Here is a 24548-nt window from a genome sequence, read left to right on the forward strand (position 1 = left end):
GTGTCGATGACAGCATCAGAGGGTTGTTGTGGTGTCGATGACAGCATCAGAGGGTTGTTGTTGTTGACAGCATCAGAGGGTTGTCTTGACAGCATCAGAGGGTTGTTGTTGTGGTGTCGATGACAGCATCAGAGGGTTGTTGTGGTGTCGATGACAGCATCAGAGGGTTGTTGTGTTGTCGTTGACAGCATCAGAGGGGTACATGTTAATGAGGTGGAGCACGGTGGGGACAGACAGCCAGGCTTCAGGAACATAATGTTCCTCTTTAACTAAACCCAGGTGACGACGCAGCTTCCTGCTAGAGAGAAGAGAGAAGAGAGAGAGAGAGGACAGGTGACGTGTGTGTGTGTGTGTGTGTGTGTGTGTGTGTGTGTGTGTGTGTGTGTGTGTGTGTGTGTGTGTGTGTGTGTGTGTGTGTGTGTGTGTGTGTGTGTGTGTGTGTGTGTGTGTGTGTGCAGTCCTATGTTTGCTTGTGTGGTCCTCTCTAAGTATGCCTTTTAGTGACTTTAAGAATAAGTAGGGAGAGAGAGACATACATACATAGAGATAGAGAGAGACATTGAATTTCTTAAATGACAGAGAGAAAATTCCAACAGGCAAGAAGCTAAGAGCTGGTTTGTAATAAGCGGAGGGTGAGCATACAGCTGGGAGTTTTAACAGGATGTCTGTGGTATTGACAGACTAAACGTTATAGAAGCACTATCAGTTTGTCTAATAGTTCTTGTTTGAATCCTGTCAGTAAATCCCTGCTCTGGAATAATCTCCAGTCATATTGATTGATGAATTCTATGTTTGGTTGATTGATAACCTCTTACCCAGGTTGTTGCACACATATGGCTGGAACATCAACGATTCAACGCTGGCCTTAGTGGGAGTGACCATATATAAACCTGGTACATCAACGATTCAACGCTGGCCTTAGTGGGAGTGGCCATATATAAACCTGGTACATCAACGATTCAACGCTGGCCTTAGTGGGAGTGACCATATATAAACCTGGTACATCAACGATTCAACGCTGGCCTTAGTGGGAGTGGCCATATATAAACCTGGTACATCAACGATTCAACGCTGGCCTTAGTGGGAGTGACCATATATAAACCTGGTACATCAACGATTCAACGCTGGCCTTAGTGGGAGTGACTATAGGTATCAGGAGATTCTCCTGCTCTTTCTCTATTGGTTAATGAAGGTGTGAAGTGTTGGTCCAGCAGACTCTTTCTGCTGAAGTATTTCTGAATGCGTCCATGGATTCATAACAGATGAATAATGTGTGTGTATGATGAGATGTGTGTGTGTGTTCCTCTGTCCCTTCCTCGGTCCCTTCCTCGGTCCCTTCCTCGGTCCCTTCCTCGGTCCCTTCCTCGGTCCCTTCCTCAGTCCCTTCTTCAGTCTCTTCTTCAGTCTCTTCTTCAGTCTCTTCCTCAGTCTCTTCCTCAGTCCCTTCCTCAGTCCCTTCCTCAGTCCCTTCCTCAGTCTCTTCCTCAGTCCCTTCCTCAGTCCCTTCCTCAGTCTCTTCCTCAGTCCCTTCCTCAGTCCCTTCCTCAGTCCCTTCCTCGGTCCCTTCCTCAGTCCCTTCCTCAGTCTCTTCCTCAGTCCCTTCCTCAGTCCCTTCCTCAGTCCCTTCCTCAGTCCCTTCCTCAGTCTCTTCCTCAGTCTCTTCCTCAGTCCCTTCCTCAGTCCCTTCCTCAGTCTCTTCCTCAACTGTTCCTCTGAGAGAAAGGAAAGGATTGCAGCTCTGATCCTAAAATAGACTCAATTATTTCCTTTCTTCAGGAAGCTGTGGACTAGTCCAGAACAGTTCTCTCTCTCTCTCTCTCTCTCTCTCTCTCTCTCTCTCTCTCTCTCTCTCTCTCTCGCTCATTCTTTCTCTCTCTCTCAATGCATGCTGGGAGTGTTTGTAGTTGAGAGGCTGTGTGGAGGCCTCTGTCCTTACTTATTTTCTTGATTCTTGATTCTTTCCTTGGTCTTTTCTTTCAATTTTTGTGTTTCTACGGTGGAGATTTATTGCACTGCTAGTTTAGCGGTACCCACTGTTTTTGTTCAAAGTTAGGGAGGAAGATGAAGGAGTTTTAGTTTCCTGGGGTTTGAACGGTGTGGTGTGCACGATGGCTTTGCAGCCTAGCACGGAGGAGACGCTGTCGTTACGGCATGGATTCAGGTGTATTCCTGAGAATGGAGTTAAGGTGGAGGAGGTTCTGCTCACGGTCGGTGAAAAGGTGGGAGCTGAATTCATACATTCTGCTTCCAGAATGAACAAAGCTGTGGTTGTATTCATGAAGAGAGAACATTTAGTGGGCAGGCTGATTGCTAGTGGAATATTTGTAAGAGATGTGTTGGTGCCGGTTTCTCCTCTTCGACTCCTTAGACTAGGGTGGTAGTTGTGAATCTACTTCTGTTTATTGCGGATGATCAAAATCCGGGAAAGAGCCGAGTCGTTTTGGTAAGTTTGCTAGCAGTTTCTGTGTACTGTCAGCAGGTTTTCAGGCAGATAAACGTTAAGCATGTTGTTTTGTTCTGGAGGCAAGTGTTCATGTTCCTGAACAACAATGAGCAACAGTTAAATGTGCATTTTAAAGTGAGGCATGGGGAGGGGCTCTACGCAGGGATTGCCAGCACAGATACTCTAAGGTGTTTTGAGTGTGGGGATTTGGGGCATAAGAGCTTTGCATGTCCACATAAAGGCCATAGACAAGGTGAGGGAACAAGCAGCAGAGGGGAAATTGAGGTCAATGTGCAGGGGTGTAGATGAGGCTGGGCCTAGTCAGGTTATAGATGGTGGTGTAGATGAGGCTGGGCCTAGTCAGGTTATAGATGGTGGTGTAGATGAGACTGGGTCTAGTCAGGTTATAGATGATGGTGTAGATGAGGCTGGGTATAGATGGTTGTGTAGATGAGGCTGGGTCTAGTCAGGTTATAGATGGTGGTGTAGATGAGGCTGGGTCTAGTCAGGTTATAGATGGTGGTGTAGATGAGGCTGGGTCTAGTCAGGTTATAGATGGTGGTGTAGCTGAGGCTGGGTCTAGTCATGTTATAGATGGTGGTGTAGATGAGGCTGGTCTAGTCAGGTTATAGATGGTGGTGTAGATGAGGCTGGGTCTAGTCAGGTTATAGATGGTGGTGTAGATGAGGCTGGGTCTAGTCAGGCTATAGATGGTGGTGTAGATGAGGCTGGGTCTAGTCAGGTTATAGATGGTGGTGTAGATGAGGCTGGGTCTAGTCATGTTATAGATGGTGGTGTAGATGAGGCTGGTCTAGTCAGGTTATAGATGGTGGTGTAGATGAGGCTGGGTCTAGTCAGGTTATAGATGGTGGTGTAGATGAGGCTGGGTCTAGTCAGGTGATAGATGGTGTAGATGAGGCTGGTCTAGTCAGGTTATAGATGGTGGTGGTGTAGATGAGGCTGGGTCTAGTCAGGTTATAGATGGGGGTGTAGATGAGGCTGGGTCTAGTCAGGTTATAGATGGTGGTGGTGTAGATGAGGCTGGGTCTAGTCAGGTTATAGATGGTGGTGTAGATGAGGCTGGGTCTAGTCAGGTTATAGATGGTGGTGTAGATGAGGCTGGGTCTAGTCATGTTATAGATGGTGGTGGTGTAGATGAGGCTGGGTCTAGTCAGGCTATAGATGGTGGTGTAGATGAGGCTGGTCTAGTCAGGCTATAGATGGTGTAGATGAGGCTGGGTCTAGTCAGGTTATAGATGGGGGTGGTGTAGATGAGGCTGGGTCTAGTCAGGTTATAGATGGTGGTGGTGTAGATGAGGCTGGGTCTAGTCAGGTTATAGATGGTGGTGTAGATGAGGCTGGGTCTAGTCAGGTTATAGATGGTGGTGTAGATTAGGCTGGGTCTAGTCAGGTTATAGATGGTGGTGTAGATGAGGCTGGGTCTAGTCAGGTTATAGATGGGGGTGTAGATGAGGCTGGGTCTAGTCAGGCTATAGATGGTGGTGTAGATGAGGCTGGGTCTAGTCATGCTATGGATGGTGGTGTAGATGAGGCTGGGTCTAGTCAGGTTATAGATGGTGGTGTAGATGAGGCTGGGTCTAGTCAGGTTATAGATGGTGGTGGTGTAGATGAGGCTGGGTCTAGTCAGGTTATAGATGGTGGTGTAGATGAGGCTGGGTCTAGTCAGGTTATAGATGGTGGTGTAGATTAGGCTGGGTCTAGTCAGGTTATAGATGGTGGTGTAGATGAGGCTGGGTCTAGTCAGGTTATAGATGGGGGTGTAGATGAGGCTGGGTCTAGTCAGGCTATAGATGGTGGTGTAGATGAGGCTGGGTCTAGTCAGGTTATAGATGGTGGTGGTGTAGATGAGGCTGGGTCTAGTCAGGTTATAGATGGTGGTGGTGTAGATGAGGCTGGGCCTAGTCAGGTTATAGATGGTGTAGATGAGGCTGGGTCTAGTCAGGTTATAGATGGTGGTGTAGATGAGGCTGGGTCTAGTCAGGTTATAGATGGTGGTGTAGATGAGGCTGGGTCTAGTCAGGTTATAGATGGTGGTGTAGATGAGTCTGGGTCTAGTCAGGTTATAGATGGTGGTGTAGATGAGGCTGGGTCTAGTCAGGTTATAGATGGGGGTGTAGATGAGTCTGGGTCTAGTCAGGTTATAGATGGTGGTGTAGAGGAGGCTGGGTCTAGTCAGGTTATAGATCATGGTGTAGATGAGGCTGGGTCTAGTCAGGTTATAGATCATGGTGTAGATGAGGCTGGGTCTAGTCAGGTTATGCTAGTGGATGAGGAGAGTATAGTGGGGAAGGGTAAGCGACTAGGGGTGGTGGAATAGGGTGTCATGCGGAAGAGGAAAAAGGGGGAGAAGAAAGGAGGTGGGAGGGGAGAGGAACCTTTGCCTGGTGCTGGGGGGGAGGCCCCGACTAGAAAGAAAAGGTAGGTGATCAGGATGGGAGGATCAAGGTGTTTCTGAGGAAGAGGATGATAAGGAGGCTATCTTTTCAGACTCCTATTCAATGGGTCCAGAGCTGACAGCCAGCCAGGCAGAGGGGTCAAAGCACACGGTGAGGGAACTGTCAAGGTTCCTAATCTTTAAGCTTTTTTTTTGCAATCCGTGGAAAGTTTGTAAGATCAGTACAACACTCTATTGAAAATTAGGGGCACGGTGTCCTCTCACCCAGGAAGTGTTTTAGGTTGAGGAAGTGAGTCACAACAGTGTGTAAGGGTCTATTTTCAGACGCTGTTTACATGAAAACATTTTTTTCTGGCACTGGGGCTTTTTGAGCTTTGCTTTTGGTCTCTTTCTTTGCTGGCTTTTCTCCCACTTCTTATGGAGACTCTACGGGTAGGCTCGCTTAATATAAATGGCGCCAGAGATGCGGGAAAGAAGAGTCTGTTGGGTGAATACGTAAAACAAAAAGAAATTACAGATGTTGTTTCTGCAGGAGATGCATAGTGATGTGGTGAATAAAGTTGATTGGGGGCTCTGGAGGAAAGGGGCAAGTGTGTTGAGTCATGGAACAAATGTTAGTGCAGGGGAGGCTTTCCTTTTTTGTACCGGGTCTGGCTGTAAAAAATGTGCTCCTCAAAGGAGGTGTGTAGGGTAGACTGCTTGTAGTAAAAGCAGAAATTAATAAAAGGGGTTTTGTCTTTATAAATGTGTATGTTCCTAACACAGGGAGAGAGAGGAGGTGTCTGTTTGGGTGTCTTAGACAGGAACTCTCACAGGTAGCGCCTGAGGAGACGCTGGTGGTCGGCGAGGACTAGAACTGTACGATGGATTTTACGAAATTCAGACATGTGGAGGAGCCTCGTTCAGGCTCAGTGGGGGTGTTAAGGGACATCATTAATCAGTTTGACCTAGTGGATGTTTGGAGAAATAGACATCCCAACACATGGGTGAAGGTCTTTGGAGCTAGGGTGAGCGCAGCCTGACTTGATCGGTTTTACACGTCCAGGAATCAGAGCAATAGGCTGTTGGGCACTACCATTCTCCCGGTGGGGTTTTTCGGATCATCACATAACCATGGCTCGGCTGTCTATTTCACCAGGGCCTCGGACAGGCATCCTATTAGAAGTTTAATGTAAAGCTCTTACAGGATGCCACTTTTTGCTCAGGTTTCCAGACTTTTTGGGAAAAGGTGGGGGCAGCGAAGGGAGGAGTATGAGTCTCTGAGTCAATGGTGCGATGTGGGTAAAGTCGTCTTTTCTGTCAACAGTATACATCTCTCTCATCCTCAGAGGCTAGGACAGTATTGGGGGAACTACGAGCTTAGCATTAGTGATGTGGGGGTAGAGCTGGTGGGGCAAGGCAATGTAGGCCTCTGGACTCTATAGTACACAAGGACCAGACATATTGTGTACCGGGACACTGAAACACGGACAACTTGTTCTTAATCAGGAACATGTTGGACTTGTCGAACTTTGTTGGAATGTGAACTTTGTTGGAATGTGAACTTTGGACTGGTCTCTATAGACTAAGACAAGGCTTTTGATAGAGTGGACCATGAGTATCTGTTTAATGTGATGTTTGTGTTTGTGTTTGGAGAAAGGATTTTGGCCTGTGTGAAGCTGTTGTATGCTGGGGCGTTGTGTATGGTCAAGGTGAGAGGGGGGCTCAGTAGTCCATTCTGGGTGAGGCGGAGCATTAGACAAGGATGCCCTCTGTTAGAAAGATTATATACACTAGCCATTCAGCCTTTTCTGGACCTGCTACGCAGGAGACTGCAGGGAGTGTGCTGGACAGGCATGAGTGTGTTGACATGTATAGCTGTGTCGGTGTATGCAGACAACATTTCTGGGATGGGCAGGATATGCAGACAACTAAAGACTAGTCTGAAGGTGTACGAGGGAGCTTCGTCCGCTAAGGTGAACTGAGGCAAGAGCAAAGCTCTTTTATGTGGGCCAAGACCTACAACGCAAGCTGGTGGATTTTTTTCTGGTCAGGCCATCACTGGCTGAGGGCAGCAGGGTTGTACATGTCCGTCCACTAAGGAGGACAAGGCCTGGTGGAACTGGAGAGCAGGGTGGCTGTATTCCGACTAAAGGTGGTGCAGAGACTGCTGTACCATACTGATGTCGGCTGGAGGGAACCAGCATGCGCGCTGCTGAGGAGAGCTGGCGGATTAGGGTTGGACCGGCAGCTGTTCCTCATGAGGCTGAGTACAGCACGTCTGTCTTATTTTTACTCCGCGGTGCTGAGGGCCTGACAACTGCTAAGGCCCACACGAGAAGGAGGTGTGGAGCCTGGGATGTGGGTGTGGAAGGAGCCTATCTTCCACAACCCAGCCATCCTTTTGAGATGGGTTCAGTCGGCCACCCTGCAGAGGCGACTGATGGCAGCGGGTTTACTAAGGCTGAGTGACCTGCGACTGCTGGGAGAGGAGGGGTGGAAAACCTCGGAAGTCTTGGCACAACAAACAGGACTAACATCTCTTAGGCTGCTGGAGAGATCCTGGAGGACTTGTTAGATTTGAACCCTCTGAGCCTGGGGGAGTTTGAGAGGGCGGGAGGTAAAGCCCAGTAAAATCTCTGCGTTAAGGTGAGGAACATTAGGAGCCTAACAGGAGTGAAGGCACATCAGTGGCAGGGGGTATGTGGGGCAGAGAGTATGGTGGGTTTTAGATGGAGGGGCCTCTACAAACCCCCAGTACCAGAGAGGTCAGGGGATCTCCAGTGGAGGGTTCTACATGGAGCCCTGGCCACTAACAGCTGGTTGGTACGGGTCGACCCGGGAGTCGGGCAGGGGTGTCCTTTCTGTGTCATGAGAGAAACTGTGATTCATGTGTTTTCTGTGTGCACCAGGTTAATGTCATTAATGTCTCTGTTGGAATGTCTGTGTGCACCAGGTTAATGTCATTAATGTCTCTGTTGGAATGTCTGTGTGCACCAGGTTAATGTCATTAATGTCTCTGTTGGAATGTCTGTGTGCACCAGGTTAATGTCTCTGTTGGAATGTCTGTGTGCACCAGTTTAATGTCTCTGTTGGAATGTCTGTGTGCACCAGGTTAATGTCTCTGTTGGAATGTCTGTGTGAGAGGTTGGGGGTGGAGCTTACTGTTCGGGATGTTTATAATGGGGTTCAGCTATTCTAATAAGGAAAAGGCCAAATGTATGTTGTTAAATTTTCTGTTTGCTCAGACAAAGTTGGCTATTTGGCTAAAAAGTAGGGGTCAAAGGTCAAAGGTCAAGGGACAACAGATGGGATGTTCTCTGCGTGCTTTAGGGTGGAATTTGGTTTTAATGAAATGAAATGAGGATGTATCATTAAAGAAAGGTAAAAAGTATCTCTCTCTCATCCCTCTCCCCTCTCTCTCTCACATCACCCCATCAGAGAAAGAGACAGATGGAAGGAGAGGGAGGAGGGAAGAGGTGAAGGAGAGGGAGGAGGGGAGAGAGAGGAGGGGATAGATTTAGGGAGAGGTGAAGGGAGAGAGAGGAGGGGAGAGGTGAAGGGAGAGGGAGGAAGAAAGGAAGGGAGAGGTGAAGGGAGAGGTGAGGGGAGAGGTGAGGGGAGAGGTGAATGGAGAGGAGGGGAGAGATGAAGGGAGAGGTGAGGGGAGAGGTGAGGGGAGAGGTGAATGGAGAGGAGGGGAGAGGTGAAGGGAGAGGTGAGGGGAGAGGTGAATGGAGAGAGGAGGGGAGAGGTGAAGGGAGAGAGAGAGGAGGGGAGAGGTGAAGGGAGAGAGAGGAGGGGAGAGGTGATGGGAGAGGAGAGGGGAGAGGAGAGGGGGGAGGTGAAGGGAGAGGTGAAGGGAGAGGGAGGAGGGGAGAGGTGAGGGAGAGGAGGGGAGAGGTGAGGGGAGAGGTGAATGGAGAGGTGAAGGGAGAGGTGAAGGGAGAGGTGAAGGGAGAGGTGAATGGAGAGAGAGGAGGGAGAGGTGAAGGGAGAGGTGAATGGAGAGAGGAGGGGAGAGGTGAAGGGAGAGAGAGGAGGGGAGAGGTGAAGGGAGAGAGAGGAGGGGAGAGGTGAAGGGAGAGGTGAATGGAGAGAGAGGAGGGGAGAGGTGAAGGGAGAGAGAGGAGGGGAGAGGTGAAGGGAGAGGAGGGGAGAGGTGAAGGGAGAGGGGGAGGTGAAGGGAGAGGTGAAGGGAGAGAGGAGGGAGAGGTGAAGGGAGAGGAGGGGAGAGGTGAAGGGAGAGGTGAATGGAGAGAGAGGAGGGAGAGGTGAATGGAGAGAGAGGAGAGAGAGGAGAATGGAGAGAGAGGAGGGAGAGGTGAAGGGAGAGGTGAAGGGAGAGAGAGGAGGGGAGAGATGAGGGAGGGAGAGGGAGGAGGGGAGAGGATGATGGGAAGGGAGAGAGAGAGAAAGAGAGGGAGACAGAAACGTTAAAGGGAAGCAGTCATTTGAAACCAATTTTGGAGGGCTCTCCAGTAGGGACTAATTGTTTGGCAACTGGAGAAGCCTTTAGGGAAATGAGGTCTGTCTGTCTGTCTGTCTGTCTGTCTGTCTGTCTGTCTGTCTGTCTGTCTGTCTGTCTGTCTGTCTGTCTGTCTGTCTGTCTGTCTGTCTGTCTGTCTGTCTGTCTGTCTGTCCTCTGGTCTGTCTGTCTGTCTGTCTGTCTGTCTGTCTGTCTGTCTGTCTGTCTGTCTGTCTGTCTGTCTGTCTGTCTGTCTGTCTGTCTGTCTGTCTGTCTGTTTGTCTGTCTGTTTGTCTGTCTGTCTGTCCTCTGGTCTGTCTGTCTGTCTGTCTGTCTGTCTGTCTGTCTGTCTGTCTGTCTGTCTGTCTGTCTGTCTGTCTGTCTGTCTGTCTGTCTGTCTGTCTGTCTGTCTGTCTTTCCTCTGGTCTGTCTGTCTGTCTGTCTGTCTGTCTGTCTGTCTGTCTGTCTGTCTGTCTGTCTGTCTGTCTGTCTGTCTGTCTGTCTGTCTGTGTCAGGAGAGGAGAGGAGAGGAGAGGGAGAGGAGAGGAGAGGAGAGGAGAGGAGAGGAGAGGAGAGGAGAGGAGAGGAGAGGAGAGGAGAGGAGAGGAGAGGAGAGGAGAAGGTAGAGACAGAGAACTTCAACATGAATAGACTGCAGCTTTGCATCATGTTATTGTTGTGGATGCTGTTGTCTCATCTTTCACATTGTTGCAGTTTCCCCCAATTTCAACTGTGTACTTTCCTAACCTCTTTGGAATCATAGCGAAGTGGATGCTGGAAAATGTTGAAAGAGTGTTATGGTAGGGTGAGGAGGAGGTGAGGGGAGGAGGAGAGGAGGGGAGGGGAGGAGGGGAGGGGGGAGGGGAGGAGAGGAGAGGAGGGAGGGGAGGAGGAGGAGGGGAGGAGAGGAGGAGTGGAGTGTGGGGAGGGGAGGAGGGGAGGGGAGGAGGGGAGGGGAGGAGAGTTGGGAAGGAGAGGAGAGGAGGATGGGGAGGAGGGGATGGGAGGAGAGGATGGGAGGAGGGGAGGGTGGGGAGGAAAGGGGAGAGGAGAGGAGGAGAGGGGAGGAGGGAGGGGGGGATGGGAGGAGAGTTGGGGATGGGAGGAGGTGTTGGGGAGGAGAGGAGGGGAGGAGGGGAGGGAGGAGAGTTGGGGAGGGGAGGAGGATGGGAGGAGGGGAGGAGGGGTGAGGAGGAGGGTGGGGAGGAGGGGAGGAGACTGTCTGCAAACAGGTGACCTGTGTGGCTCAGTTGGTAGAGCAGGAGGGGAGGGTAGAGATGGGGGACAGTTGGCTCAGTTGGTAGAGCAGGAGGGGAGGGTAGAGATGGGGGACAGTTGGCTCAGTTGGTAGAGCAGGAGGGGAGGGTAGAGATGGGGGACAGTTGGCTCAGTTGGTAGAGCAGGAGGGGAGGGTAGAGATGGGGGACAGTTGGCTCAGTTGGTAGAGCAGGAGGGGAGGGTAGAGATGGGGGGACAGTTGGCTCAGTTGGTAGAGCAGGAGGGGAGGGTAGAGATGGGGGGACAGTTGGCTCAGTTGGTAGAGCTGGAGGGGAGGGTAGAGATGGGGGACAGTTGGCTCAGTTGGTAGAGCAGGAGGGGAGGGTAGAGATGGGGGACAGTTGGCTCAGTTGGTAGAGCAGGAGGGGAGGGTAGAGATGGGGGACAGTTGGCTCAGTTGGTAGAGCAGGAGGGGAGGGTAGAGATGGGGGACAGTTGGCTCAGTTGGTAGAGCAGGAGGGGAGGGTAGAGATGGGGGACAGTTGGCTCAGTTGGTAGAGCAGGAGGGGAGGGTAGAGATGGGGGACAGTTGGCTCAGTTGGTAGAGCAGGAGGGGAGGGTAGAGATGGGGGGACAGTTGGCTCAGTTGGTAGAGCAGGAGGGGAGGGTAGAGATGGGGGACAGTTGGCTCAGTTGGTAGAGCAGGAGGGGAGGGTAGAGATGGGGGACAGTTGGCTCAGTTGGTAGAGCATGGTGTTGCTACACCAGTATAGTAGGTTCAATTCCTGCTGGGCCACACATACAAAACATGCATGACTGTAAGTGGCTTTGGATAAAAGCGCCCGTTAAATGGCAGATATTCTGACATGATGAAATGGCTTGCTTTCTAGGATGGCCCAGTAGGGTGTTGTCTCTGAATAGTCCAGACGATGAGATTACTGTGAGAGGAGTCAAACAGGTGAAACTGTGAGGTGTTGTTGGAGAGGAGAACATGTCTGTCAACACACTGTATCATTACAGAGAGCTGGCTCCCCATCTCTACCTTCACCTCCTCTCTCCCCATCTCTACCTCCTCTCCTCTCTTCACCTCCTCTACCCTCCCCTCCTCTCTCCCCCATCTCTACCCTCCCCTCCTCTCTCCCCCATCTCTACCCTCCCCTCCTCTCTCCCCCATCTCTACCCTCCCCTCCTCCCTTCACCTCCTCTACCCTCCCCTCCATACTATATCCTCCCCTGTCATCCCTCCATACTACATCCTCCCCTGTCACCCCTCCATACTATATCCTCCCCTGTCATCCCTCCATACTATATCCTCCCCTGTCATCCCTCCATACCAAAACCTCCCCTGTCATCCCTCCATACTATATCCTCCCCTGTCATCCCTCCATACTATATCCTCCCCTGTCACCCCCTCCATACTATATCCTCCCATGTCACCCCTCCATACTATATCCTCCCCTGTCATCCCCTCCATACTATATCCTCCCCTGTCATCCCTCCATACTATATCCTCTCCTGTTACCCCTCCATACTATATCCTCCCCTGTCACCCCTCCATACCTCATCCTCCCCTGTCACCCCTCCATACTATATCCTCCCCTGTCACCCCTCCATACTATATCCTCCCCTGTTACCCCTCCATACTATATCCTCCCCTGTCATCCCTCCATACTATATCCTCCCCTGTCATCCCTCCATACTATATCCTCCCCTGTTACCCCTCCATACTATATCCTCCCCTGTCATCCCTCCATACTATATCCTCCCCTGTCATCCCTCCATACTATATCCTCCCCTGTCATCCCTCCATACTATATCCTCCCCTGTCACCCCTCCATACCCTATCCTCCCCTGTTACCCCTCCATACCCTATCCTCCCCTGTTACCCCTCCATACTATATCCTCCCCTGTCACCCCTCCATACTATATCCTCCCCTGTCATCCCTCCATACCCTATCCTCCCCTGTTATCCCTCCATACTATATCCTCCCCTGTCATCCCTCCATACCTCATCCTCCCCTGTCACCCCTCCATACTATATCCTCCCCTGTCATCCCTCCATACTATATCCTCCCCTGTCATCCCTCCATACTTTATCCTCCCCTGTCATCCCTCCATACTATATCCTCCCCTGTCACCCCTCCATACTATATCCTCCCCTGTCATCCCTCCATACTATATCCTCCCCTGTCATCCCTCCATACTATATCCTCCCCTGTCATCCCTCCATACCTCATCCTCCCCTGTCACCCCTCCATACTATATCCTCCCCTGTCACCCCTCCATACTCTATCCTCCCCTGTCACCCCTCCATACTATATCCTCCCCTGTTACCCCTCCATACTATATCCTCCCCTGTCATCCCTCCATACCCTATCCTCCCCTGTTACCCCTCCATACTATATCCTCCCCTGTCATCCCCTCCATACTATATCCTCCCCTGTCATCCCTCCATACTATATCCTCCCCTGTTATCCCTCCATACTATATCCTCCCCTGTCATCCCTCCATACTATATCCTCCCCTGTCACCCCTCCATACTATATTCTCCCCTGTCATCCCTCCATACTATATCCTCCCCTGTCATCCCTCCATACTTTATCCTCCCCTGTCATCCCTCCATACTATATCCTCCCCTGTCACCCCTCCATACTATATCCTCCCCTGTCATCCCTCCATACTATATCCTCCCCTGTCATCCCTCCATACTATATCCTCCCCTGTCATCCCTCCATACCTCATCCTCCCCTGTCACCCCTCCATACTATATCCTCCCCTGTCACCCCTCCATACTCTATCCTCCCCTGTCATCCCTCCATACTATATCCTCCCCTGTTACCCCTCCATACTCTATCCTCCCCTGTCATCCCTCCATACTATATCCTCCCCTGTTATCCCTCCATACTCTATCCTCCCCTGTCACCCCTCCATACTATATCCTCCCCTGTCATCCCTCCATACTATATCCTCCCCTGTCATCCCTCGATACTATATCCTCCCCTGTCACCCCTCCATACTATATCCTCCCCTGTCATCCCTCCATACTATATCCTCCCCTGTCACCCCTCCATACTATATCCTCCCCTGTCATCCTTCCATACTATATCCTCCCCTGTCATCCCTCCATACCCTATCCACCCCTGTCATCCCTCCATACTCTATCCTCCCCTGTCATCCCTCCATACTATATCCTCCCCTGTCATCCCTCCATACTATATCCTCCCCTGTCATCCCTCCATACCCTATCCTCCCCTGTCATCCCTCCATACTATATCCTCCCCTGTCATCCCTCCATACTTCATTGAGAACATATTTGTTAGAAGGGATGGAATGCTGATCCGTCTCTGCTCTTCCTGTTCTGGGTCGTATTTCTGAGAACTTAATCCAGTCGGTTATAGTACTACCATCGCAGCCTCAGGCACACTGGTTTTGTGTGTGTGTGTGTGTGTGTGTGTGTGTGTGTGTGTGTGTGTGTGTGTGTGTGTGTGTGTGTGTGTGTGTGTGTGTGTGTGTGTGTGTGTGTGTGGTTGTTGGAAGTACAGGTAATATATTAATATCAGGGCTTGGCTCAGCCTCTCTGCAGAGTGGTGACAGCTAGTCATTATCACACACACACACACACACACACACACACACACACACACACACACACACACACACACACACACACACACACACACACACACACACACACACACACACACACACACACACACACACACCTACCTACCTACCTACCTACCTATTAGGGCCTGTTTGGTCTGTTGCCTGTATATCCACTCTGTCTCTGAGAGGGAGTCAGTGTAGTGGTCCCCCTGTATATCCACTCTGTCTCTGAGAGGGAGTCAGTGTAGTGGTCCCCCTGTATAACCACTCTGTCTCTGAGAGGGAGTCAGTGTAGTGGTCCCCCTGTATATCCACTCTGTCTCTGAGAGGGAGTCAGTGTAGTGGTCCCCCTGTATATCCACTCTGTCTCTGAGAGGGAGTCAGTGTATGAATGATAGACAGTGCGTTCTAACAATAGCATATCATAATATCTTAATTGTATTCCCCTTATTTATACAACGGATGCGTCTAATCCTGAATGCGGATTGGTTAAAAGCGCATTCCAGATGGTGTCTATTCCACAAGTTACCACTGGCTAAATCTATGACGTTAAAATGCCTATTTACTCTGTTCCATTGGACTGCTGCAATCCACTGTCTCATCAGCCCAGCCAGGCAATTTATAAACTTGATCTCCACTATAAAAAGCATCTAGACATTAACTCACATTTCTTTAAGACTAACATTTAGTTTTCAACAGCGGAGATTTGTGTAAACATTGCTGTCTGCCTCTCCGACATTTGCAACATTGTTTAAATATTCAGATTCGATCTGTAGTTGTAATCTCTCTCTCTCTCTCTCTCTCTCTCTCTCTCTCTCTCCCTCTCTGCCTCTGTCTCTATCTCTCTCTCAGCAGTCCTATGCCCCTCCCCCTTCCACCATGGTCCCTCCCAGTCCCAGCCCTAACAACGGTCACCGAGGAGGAGGAGGAGGAGGAGGTGGAGGCTGTAGTATGGAGCAGCTCAGTCACACTAACCTGTACATCAGAGGACTACCCCCTGGGACCAGTGACCAGGACCTCATCAAACTATGTCAACCGTGAGTGGAGACATCTCTCTATTAGTGATCTGGATATAACAGGTCATTACTTTATGTACTACCTACACTGACTGGACTGACCAGGTGAATCCAGGTGAAAGCTATGACCTGGATATAACAGGTCATTACTTTATGTACTACCTACACTGACTGGACTGACCAGGTGAATCCAGGTTAAAGCTATGATCTGGATATAACAGGTCATTACTTTATGTACTACCTACACTGACTGGACTGACCAGGTGAATCCAGGTGAAAGCTATGATCTGGATATAACAGGTCATTACTTTATGTACTACCTACACTGACTGGACTGACCAGGTGAATCCAGGTGAAAGCTATGATCTGGATATAACAGGTCATTACTTTATGTACTACCTACACTGACTGGACTGACCAGGTGAATCCAGGTTAAAGCTATGATCTGGATATAACAGGTCATTACTTTATGTACTACCTACACTGACTGGACTGACCAGGTGAATCCAGGTGAAAGCTATGATCTGGATATAACAGGTCATTACTTTATGTACTACCTACACTGACTGGACTGACCAGGTGAATCCAGGTGAAAGCTATGATCTGGATATAACAGGTCATTACTTTATGTACTACCTACACTGACTGGACTGACCAGGTGAATCCAGGTGAAAGCTATGATCTGGATATAACAGGTCATTACTTTATGTACTACCTACACTGACTGGACTGACCAGGTGAATCCAGGTGAATCTAGGTGAAAGCTATGATCGCTTATTGATGTCACTTGTTAATTCCACGTCAATCAGTGTAGATCAGGTATTCCCAAACTGGGGTAGGCAGGGGTACGTGCAATGCAGTCGGCGGTATGCCAAATAAAAATTTATATCTTTTTTTAAGTTATAAAAAAACAGTCCTTTTATATTTTCCAACGGGGCTGTACATTTGGGTGAAGTTTTCTTCTCGCCTGAGTAGCCTGGTTTCACTGGCAAAAACAAAATTCAACCATCTGGTGTTCAGCGAAATAACAACACAATGTGAAATACAGGTAGCCTAGTCAAATAATGAACATCCAATCACATCAACCGTTACTCTCTCGCGGGAATTCCACTAACGGTCCGTATGTAGCTGCTGCTCAGTCTGTTTGCGCGAAAATGGATAAATGGTTCAAAAAAGTAAGGCCCGGGTGCATAGAGACACATACCAGCTCTACTGCTAGTGCTGCTACTACCAGCAGTACTACACCTGCTACTACCAGCAGTACTACACCTGCTACTACCAGCAGTACTACACCTGCTACTACCAGCAGTACTACACCTGCTACTACCAGCAGTACTACACCTGCTACTACCAGCAGTACTACACCTGCTACTACCAGCAGTACCACACATGCTACTACCAGCAGTACTACACCTGCTACTACCATCAGTACTACACCTGCTACTACCAGCAGTACTACACCTGCTACTACCAGCAGTACTACACCTGCTACTACCAGCAGTACTACAACTGCTACTACCAGCAGTACTACACCTGCTACTACCATCAGTACTACACCTGCTACTACCATCAGTACTACACCTGCTACTACCATCAGTACTACACCTGCTACTACCAGCAGTACTACACCTGCACCTGTCAGCGACACAAGTTGTTCTGCTTCCAGGAGCACATCCAATGCTAGCATCAATAATTCTACGTTTGTTGTTGACAATTGTGAATCTGATGCAGCCGAAGAGCTACTTCTTAACCGGGAAAGCAATGAACAACAGACAGGGACGGTGGACCATCGAAGAGGCGCAAATATGATGAGAACTACATTGATTTGGGGTTCACTTATATTGGGAGTAGTGCCTTTCCTCAGCCACAGTGTGTTATATGTGTAAAAGTACTATCTCACAACTCGATGAAACCTTCACTCTTGCACAGATATTAAGAAACAAAACATGCCAATTTAAAAAATAAACCACGGGAGTTTTTGGAGCGAGAATTAAGACGACTTTCGAGTAGTAAGACATGTATAAAAGCAACAGATACCATTAATAAGAAGGAGCTAGAAGCATCTTATATGGTGAGCTACCGAGTGGCTAGGACAGGCAAGCCCCATAGTATTGTGGAGGACTTAATTCTTCGTGCTGCTGCGGATATGGCTGCTCGGGGAAAAAGCCAAAAAAACTATACAGACAATGACTTCATCAAACAACACTGTTTCACGACGCATCTATGACATGGCAGGAGATGTTTTGAAACAATTACCGCTTCACATACAAGCCAGTGAATTATATGCGTTACAGCTGGATGAGTTAACAGGCGTGGCCGGCCTGGCACAGCTCCTGGTATATGTCCGTTACGTTTATGGGGGGTCAAATATGGAAGACATCCTCTTCTGCAAACCACTGGAAACCAGGACAAAAGGAGAGAATATTTTTAAGGTAGTGGACAGCTTTGTGACGTCAATTGGACTTTGGTGGTCAAGATGTGTTGGTGTCTGTACTGATGGTGTAAAAGCCATGACAGGGAGACATAGTGGAGTGGTAACGCGCGTTCAAGCAGTTGCTCCCGACACCTCTTGGGTCCACTGCAGCATCCACCGAGAGGCTCTTGCTGCTAAGTGAATGCCTGACGGCTTGAAAGACATTGGTTAACTTTGTTAAAGCAAGGCCCCTGAACTCTTGTGTATTTACTGCACTATGCAATGATATGGGCAGCGACCATGTAACTATTTTACAGCGTACAGAAGTGCGCTGGTTATCAAGAGGCAAAGTATTGACACGTTTTTTTGAATTGAGAGACTAGCTTAAAGTTTTCTTTACTGACCATAATTTTCACTTGTCTGACCGCTTGCATGATGACGAGTTTCTGGACACGACTGGCCAATCTGGGTGATGTTTTTTCTGGCCTGAATGATCTGAATCTAGGATTACAGGGACTCTCTGCAACTATATTCAATGTGCGGGACAAAACTGAGGCTATGATTAAGAAGATGTAACTCTTCTCTGTCTGCATTAACAAGGACAACACACAGGTCTTTCCATCATTGTTTGATTTTTGTTTTGTGCAAATGAACTCGAGCTTACAGACAATGTCCAATGTGATATAGTGAAGCACCTGAGTGAGTTGGGTGCGCAATTATGCAGGTACTTTCCCGAAACGGATGACACAAACAACTGGATTCGTTGTCCCTTTCATGCCCTGCCTCCAGTCCACTTACCGATATCTGAACAAGAGAGCCTCATCGAAATTGCAACAAGCGGTTCTATGAAAATTGCATTTAATCAGAAGCCACTGCCATATTTCTGGATTGGGCTGCGCTCCGAGTATCCTGCCTTGGTAAATCATGCTGTTAAGACACTGATGCCCTTTGCAACCATGTACCTAAGTGAGAGTAGATTCTTAGCCCTCACTAGCATGAAAACTAAATACAGGCACAGACTGTGTGTGGAAAATAATTTAAGACTGAGACTCTCTCCAATACAACCCAACATTGCAGAGTTATGTGCATCCTTTCAAGCACACCTTTCTCATTAACCTGTGGTGAGTTACTCACAATTTTCGATGAACACATTCGGTTTTATATGTAAGATGGTTAAATAAAGAGCAAAATTATTTATTATTATATTATTATTTGTGCCCTGGTCCTATAAGAGCTCTTTGTCACTTCCCACAAGCCGGGTTGTGACAAAAACTCACACTCATTCCAGGGGCGAAAATCTGATATCAACTTTGGAGGGGACAATTACATGACATTTTCTCAAGAGCAATTCCTGAGGGGGACACCAAAAGTAGTGCTGTAACACTTAGCCTACATTGTAATATGGTAAATGTATATTGAGGAACCAAAGAAATAAGGTGTTTGCCGTACTCCTAACTACCGGTACCCAAAACTACACAACTAATCACAACAGCAATACCATTGCCTTTAACAAATCTTAGTTCAGTCACCAGTTTAAGTTGAGAGTGGGGGTATCCATGGCATTTTCCAATTATGTTCCTATTTTACAAGTCAAAAAAATTGAGAACCTTTCATAATGTTGCCAAACAAAGACTCAACAAACTTACCTGAGACTCCCTGTCTCTGCCAGTCTGTCCCTGCATATCTGTCCCCAACTCTGCTGTCACAGACATCTGTTGCCTGCTCTGCCTAATGACATCATTGTGAAACATTTCCATTTAGAATTTCATTTCTTTCTTATGAACATTTTATCAACTAGTCTTTGAGATATTAGGCTACTAGGGTTCTTACTTTACGTTTTGGTGTACTGAATAATACTCTGATGTCCGTCTTTTTTATTTTTCTGCCATTTTTCTACCTGGCTGGCTGGCTGGCTGGCTACACACACACATAGTGTGTAGGTTATTTACAGTAGGAGATGGGCTTCTTTCATCTTATCTTCTATCATTCTATTTGGGCTTCGATCTAAAAGGTAGCTAGCAAATGTGAAACGGATTGCAGTGACAAGAGTTGACAGCTGTATGAGTTCACCATTTACACAACATATGCTGCAACCTTTTGTAATTTTAATAGTTTGTTTCATATTGGCTGGCTTCCAACAATAGCTGAATTTGCAAAGCTAGCGAGCACCAATTCCGTTTCAGTGGTGTTTGCTATAATCTTTGCTACCCGGGTTAAATAAAGGTGAAATCAAATAAAGAAATAAAAGTTCCCTTGCGACAATTTAGCTTTTGCAACGAGACCATTAAATATATTTAAGACAATGGTAGAAGAGAGTGTAGTTCTGTTCAGTTTGGACTTCAGTTTATCGCTAACCTTATCACAGGGACTTTGAAGCACTAACTTACATCATCTGCATGCTGATCTTGGAATAAATTGACGATAGCAAAGATTCCATCTTTGACGACGCCACATAAATGGAATAGGTACTAGCTAGCTTAATAGTTCATATTTGTGCGCTAGCTCTGCATATTCAGCTAGTGTGTGTGTGAACCCTGCCAACATAAAACAAAACATTGCTATGGCGCGATTGACTGGATTAACCTCATGTCAGTCACGTGCATTGAGTGCCTTTCAGACAGTAGATACGACCCCTCTGTTACCTTGCCAACTAAGGAACTGGCAGTGGATCAAACCATTGTGAGGCAAAGGGTGGGGGGGTTGCAATCTTTTGAAACTTAAAAACGAGCTATTAAGTGTCTATGATCAGCACAATTGCTTTCATTGCGTATTTTTTATATTATTTAAATTACATTTATGTTTACAGTGATATATTGGGCTGGACAAATCATATTTTTCCCATGATGGGGGGGGGGTCGTGTCCCCCGTCCCCCCGGGATTTCCACCCCTGACTCATTTTTATGTTTAATAAATGTGTTGTATAGTGTGGCAGGCTATCAGTGATGGCAAAAAACTAATGATGGCAAAACTCTGGTTCTTTTGAACCCTGTCTGAAATGTTCTCCATATCACTGCTCCTCCATCTCAAACTGTAACTACACAGCTATGATACTACGTAGCATGACCCAGTGTGTTGGTGTTTTCTCCTCCATCTCTCTGTGAACTAGCAGCTATGATACTACGTAGCCTGACCCAGTGTGTTGGTGTTTTCTCCTCCATCTCTCTGTGAACTAGCAGCTATGATACTACGTAGCATGACCCCGTGTGTTGGTGTTTTCTCCTCCATCTCCCTGTGAACTAGCAGCTAGTTTAGTGTCTGTTTGTGTGAACTGCTGACTCCATAGAAATCCAGCTACATGACTACTATTCTAATTCACAGATGATATGGCTACTTTATTCTACATTGTAGTTGGACTTGCTGGAGGAGTGAAATCTAGAAAAGGTGTTATATGGCTGGTTATTATAAGACTGGCTGGCTGATTATTATAAGACTGGCTGGCTGGTTATTATAAGAGACTGGCTGGCTGGCTGGTTATTATGAGACTGGCTTGCTGGTTATTTAAGTCTGGCTTGCTGGCTGGTTATAATAAGAGACTGGCTGGCTGGTTATTATAAGAGACTGGATGGCTGGTTATTATAAGACTGGCTGGCTGGCTGGTTATTATACGAGGTTTGGCTGGCTGGCTGGTTATTATACGAGATTGGCTGGCTGGCTGGTTATTATAAGAGACTGGCTGGCTGGTTCTTATAAGAGATTGGTAGGCTGGCTGGATATTATACGAGACTGGCAGGCTGGCTGGTTATTATAAGAGACTGGCAGGCTGGCTGGTTATTATAAGAGACTGGCTGGCTGGTTATTATAAGAGACTGGCTGGCTGGTTATTATAAGAGACTGGCTGGCTGGTTATTATAAGAGGCTGGCTGGCTGGTTATTATAATAGACTGGCTGTCTGGCTTTTTATTATAAGAGACAAGCTGGCTGGCTATTATAAGAGACTGGCTGGCTGGTTATTATGAGACTAGCTAGCTGGTTATTATAATAGACTGGCTGGGTGGTTATTTTATGAGACTGGCTCTCTGGCTGGCTGGTTATAATAAGAGTCTGGCTGACTGGTTATTATAAGAGACTGGCTGGCTGGTTATTATATGAGACTGGCTGGCTGGTTATTATAAGAGACTAGCTGGCTGGCTGGTTATTATAAGAGACTGGCTGGCTGGCTGGTTATTATAAGAGACTGGCTGGCTGGTTATTTTATGAGACTGGCTCTCTGGCTGGCTGGTTATTATAAGAGGCTGGCTGGCTGGTTATTATAAGAGACTGGCTGGCTGGTTATTATAAGAGACTGGCTGGCTGGCAGGTTATTATAAGAGACTGGCTGGCTGGTTCTTATAAGAGACTGGTTGGCTGGCTGGTTCTGTGAAGAAAGCCTTCTGTATAGTAGTGAGTGGGTAGTAGACTCTGTGAAGCCATGTTATGGTTTATACTGAGTAGGTAGTAGGCTATGTGAAGCCATGTTACGGTTTATACTGAGTAGGTAGTAGGATCTGTGAAGCCATGTTACGGTTTATTATGAGTAGGTAGTAGGATCTGTGAAGCCATGTTATGGTTTATACTGAGTAGGTAGTAGGCTCTGTGAAGCCATGTTATGGTTTATACTGAGTAGGTAGTAGGATCTGTGAAGCCATGTTATGCTTTATACTGAGTAGGTAGTAGGATCTGTGAAGCCATGTTATGGTTTATACTGAGTAGGTAGTAGGATCTGTGAAGCCATGTTATGGTTTATACTGAGTAGGTAGTAGGCTCTGTGAAGCCATGTTATGGTTTATACTGAGTGGGTAGTAGGATCTGTGAAGCCATGTTATGGTTTATACTGAGTGGGTAGTAGGATCTGTGAAGCCATGTTATGGTTTATACTGAGTAGGTAGTAGGCTCTGTGAAGCCATGTTATGGTTTATACTGAGTAGGTAGTAGGATCTGTGAAGCCATGTTATGGTTTATACTGAGTAGGTAGTAGGATCTGTGAAGCCATGTTATGGTTTATACTGAGTGGGTAGTAGGATCTGTGAAGCCATGTTATGGTTTATACTGAGTAGGTAGTAGGATCTGTGAAGCCATGTTATGGTTTATACTGAGTAGGTAGTAGGATCTGTGAAGCCATGTTATGGTTTATACTGAGTAGGTAGTAGGATCTGTGAAGCCATGTTATGGTTTATACTGAGTAGGTAGTAGGATCTGTGAAGCCATGTTATGGTTTATACTGAGTAGGTAGTAGGATCTGTGAAGCCATGTTATGGTTTATACTGAGTAGGTAGTAGGATCTGTGAAGCCATGTTATGGTTTATACTGAGTGGGTAGTAGGATCTGTGAAGCCATGTTATGGTTTATACTGAGTGGGTAGTAGGCTGTGTGTAATGGTTCGTGCTGCGTACTGTAGTATCATAGCTGTGTTGGTGACCTCTCTCTGACACCCCTCCTTTTCCTGTGTAGAGGAGAAGAGAGTAGACACTCCTCCCAGTCAGCCAGCCACCCCTATCCCATCCGCTTGTCTCTCCACCAGTTCCTTTCCAGACCCTTACTCACTGAGGCGGGCGAGCCGCAAGCTTTGGGGGCCCATGCGCCTGTCATCAATGTCAATTTGTTTTTAAATGTAATAAATCCTTTTGACAGTAACCCTCCAAAAAGTCATTCCTAAACATGTTTCATTTCCACATGTACTAGGAAGCTAAGGGTTTGGCTTCAGGATTGAAAAAAAAAATTAACAAGACAAAAATATAGTGATTTGAAAGTATAAGAGGAAATGGGGTCGAGGTTACAACAAAAGGACCTGAGCTGACTGTTCAAAACAACATATCAGACCGAGAACCTAATGCTTCTCAGGTAGTTCTTCATGAATTTCAGTTAAAAAACCTCTCTCAGCAGAAGCAACAGCTACAGGATGGTAAAAACAGCTTGATTACCATAGCAACATCAGGGAAACTGGGCAGAAGGGAGAAGTGCTTCAAATAGAGCAGTTCTTGTCACGCCCTGGCCATAGAGTTTTTTTTATTCTCTATTTTGGGTAGGCCAGGGTGTGACTAAGGTGGGCATTCTATGTTCCTTTTTCTATGTTCTTTATTTTCTATGTTTTGGCCAGGTATGGTTCTCAATCAGGGACAGCTGTCTATCGCTGTCTCTGATTGGGAACCATACTTAGGTAGCCCTTTTTCCCTCCTTGTGTTGTGGGAAGTTGACTTTGTTTAGGGCACGTAGCCTTTAGCTTCACGGTTTGTTGGGTAGTGTTTATTGTTTTGTTCCCGCGTCTTTTCTAATGAAAATAATATGTATGCTCACCACGCTGCACCTTGGTCCTCTCCTTTCAACCGTCGTGACAGTTCTATAATATCTTTAATTGAGCCTCTCGTTCTCCTTAACTGTTGGCCTCAACACGTTCCAGGAAGAGATGAACCGTATAGGAAGTTCTGGGAACAGGTCGTCTGGATACTGTCCTCAGCACGTTCCAGGAAGAGATGAACCGTATAGGATGATCTGGGAACAGGTCGTCTGGATACTGTCCTCAACACGTTCCAGGAAGAGATGAACCGTGTAGGATGATCTGGGAACAGGTCGTCTGGATACTGGACAGACAATACATTACCAGATGCAAACAAATGATCATCTTTAACAGACAACATTTTGTTGAGGGCTTGAACAAAAAGTTGTTTTGTGATTTTGTTGATAGTGGTGAACCAGCGTATGAGTTATGTGGTTACAATATCAACAGTCCCTTATCTCTCTGGTATACGTTGGTATGCATCATTCAAGACTACGTTTATATCCTGTGCAGCGCAATGGACCTATAATGCATAATGTCTGGAAAGACTGTCTGGGTTGGCAATAGTCAGTATAGAAAACCTCCAGGCCTTGGTGAAAACAGTCAGGCCCACAACCTGGACCTCCAGGCCTTGGTGAAAACAGTCAGGCCCACAACCTGGACCTCCAGGCCTTGGTGAAAACAGTCAGGCCCACAACCTGGACCTCCAGGCCTTGGTGAAAACAGTCAGGCCCACAGT

The 24548-nt window shown here is 47.6% G+C and overlaps 1 protein-coding gene across 2 annotated transcripts in view; it reads left to right on the plus strand.

The window, feature by feature from the left end:
* The window catches only part of LOC123727355 (RNA-binding motif, single-stranded-interacting protein 3), a 220033-nt gene that overhangs the window by 53214 nt on the left and 142271 nt on the right, over nt 1-24548 (plus strand). For both annotated transcript variants that reach the window (XM_045696412.1, XM_045696415.1), the window contains exon 2: nt 14983-15167. In XM_045696412.1, coding sequence (XP_045552368.1) covers nt 15010-15167 — 158 coding nt within the window. In that variant the 5' untranslated portion in view covers nt 14983-15009. The remainder of the gene's footprint in view (nt 1-14982; nt 15168-24548) is intronic.

This window comes from Salmo salar, chromosome ssa02 (genome assembly GCF_905237065.1).
Source record: "Salmo salar chromosome ssa02, Ssal_v3.1, whole genome shotgun sequence".
Classification (NCBI taxonomy): Eukaryota; Metazoa; Chordata; class Actinopteri; order Salmoniformes; family Salmonidae; genus Salmo; species Salmo salar.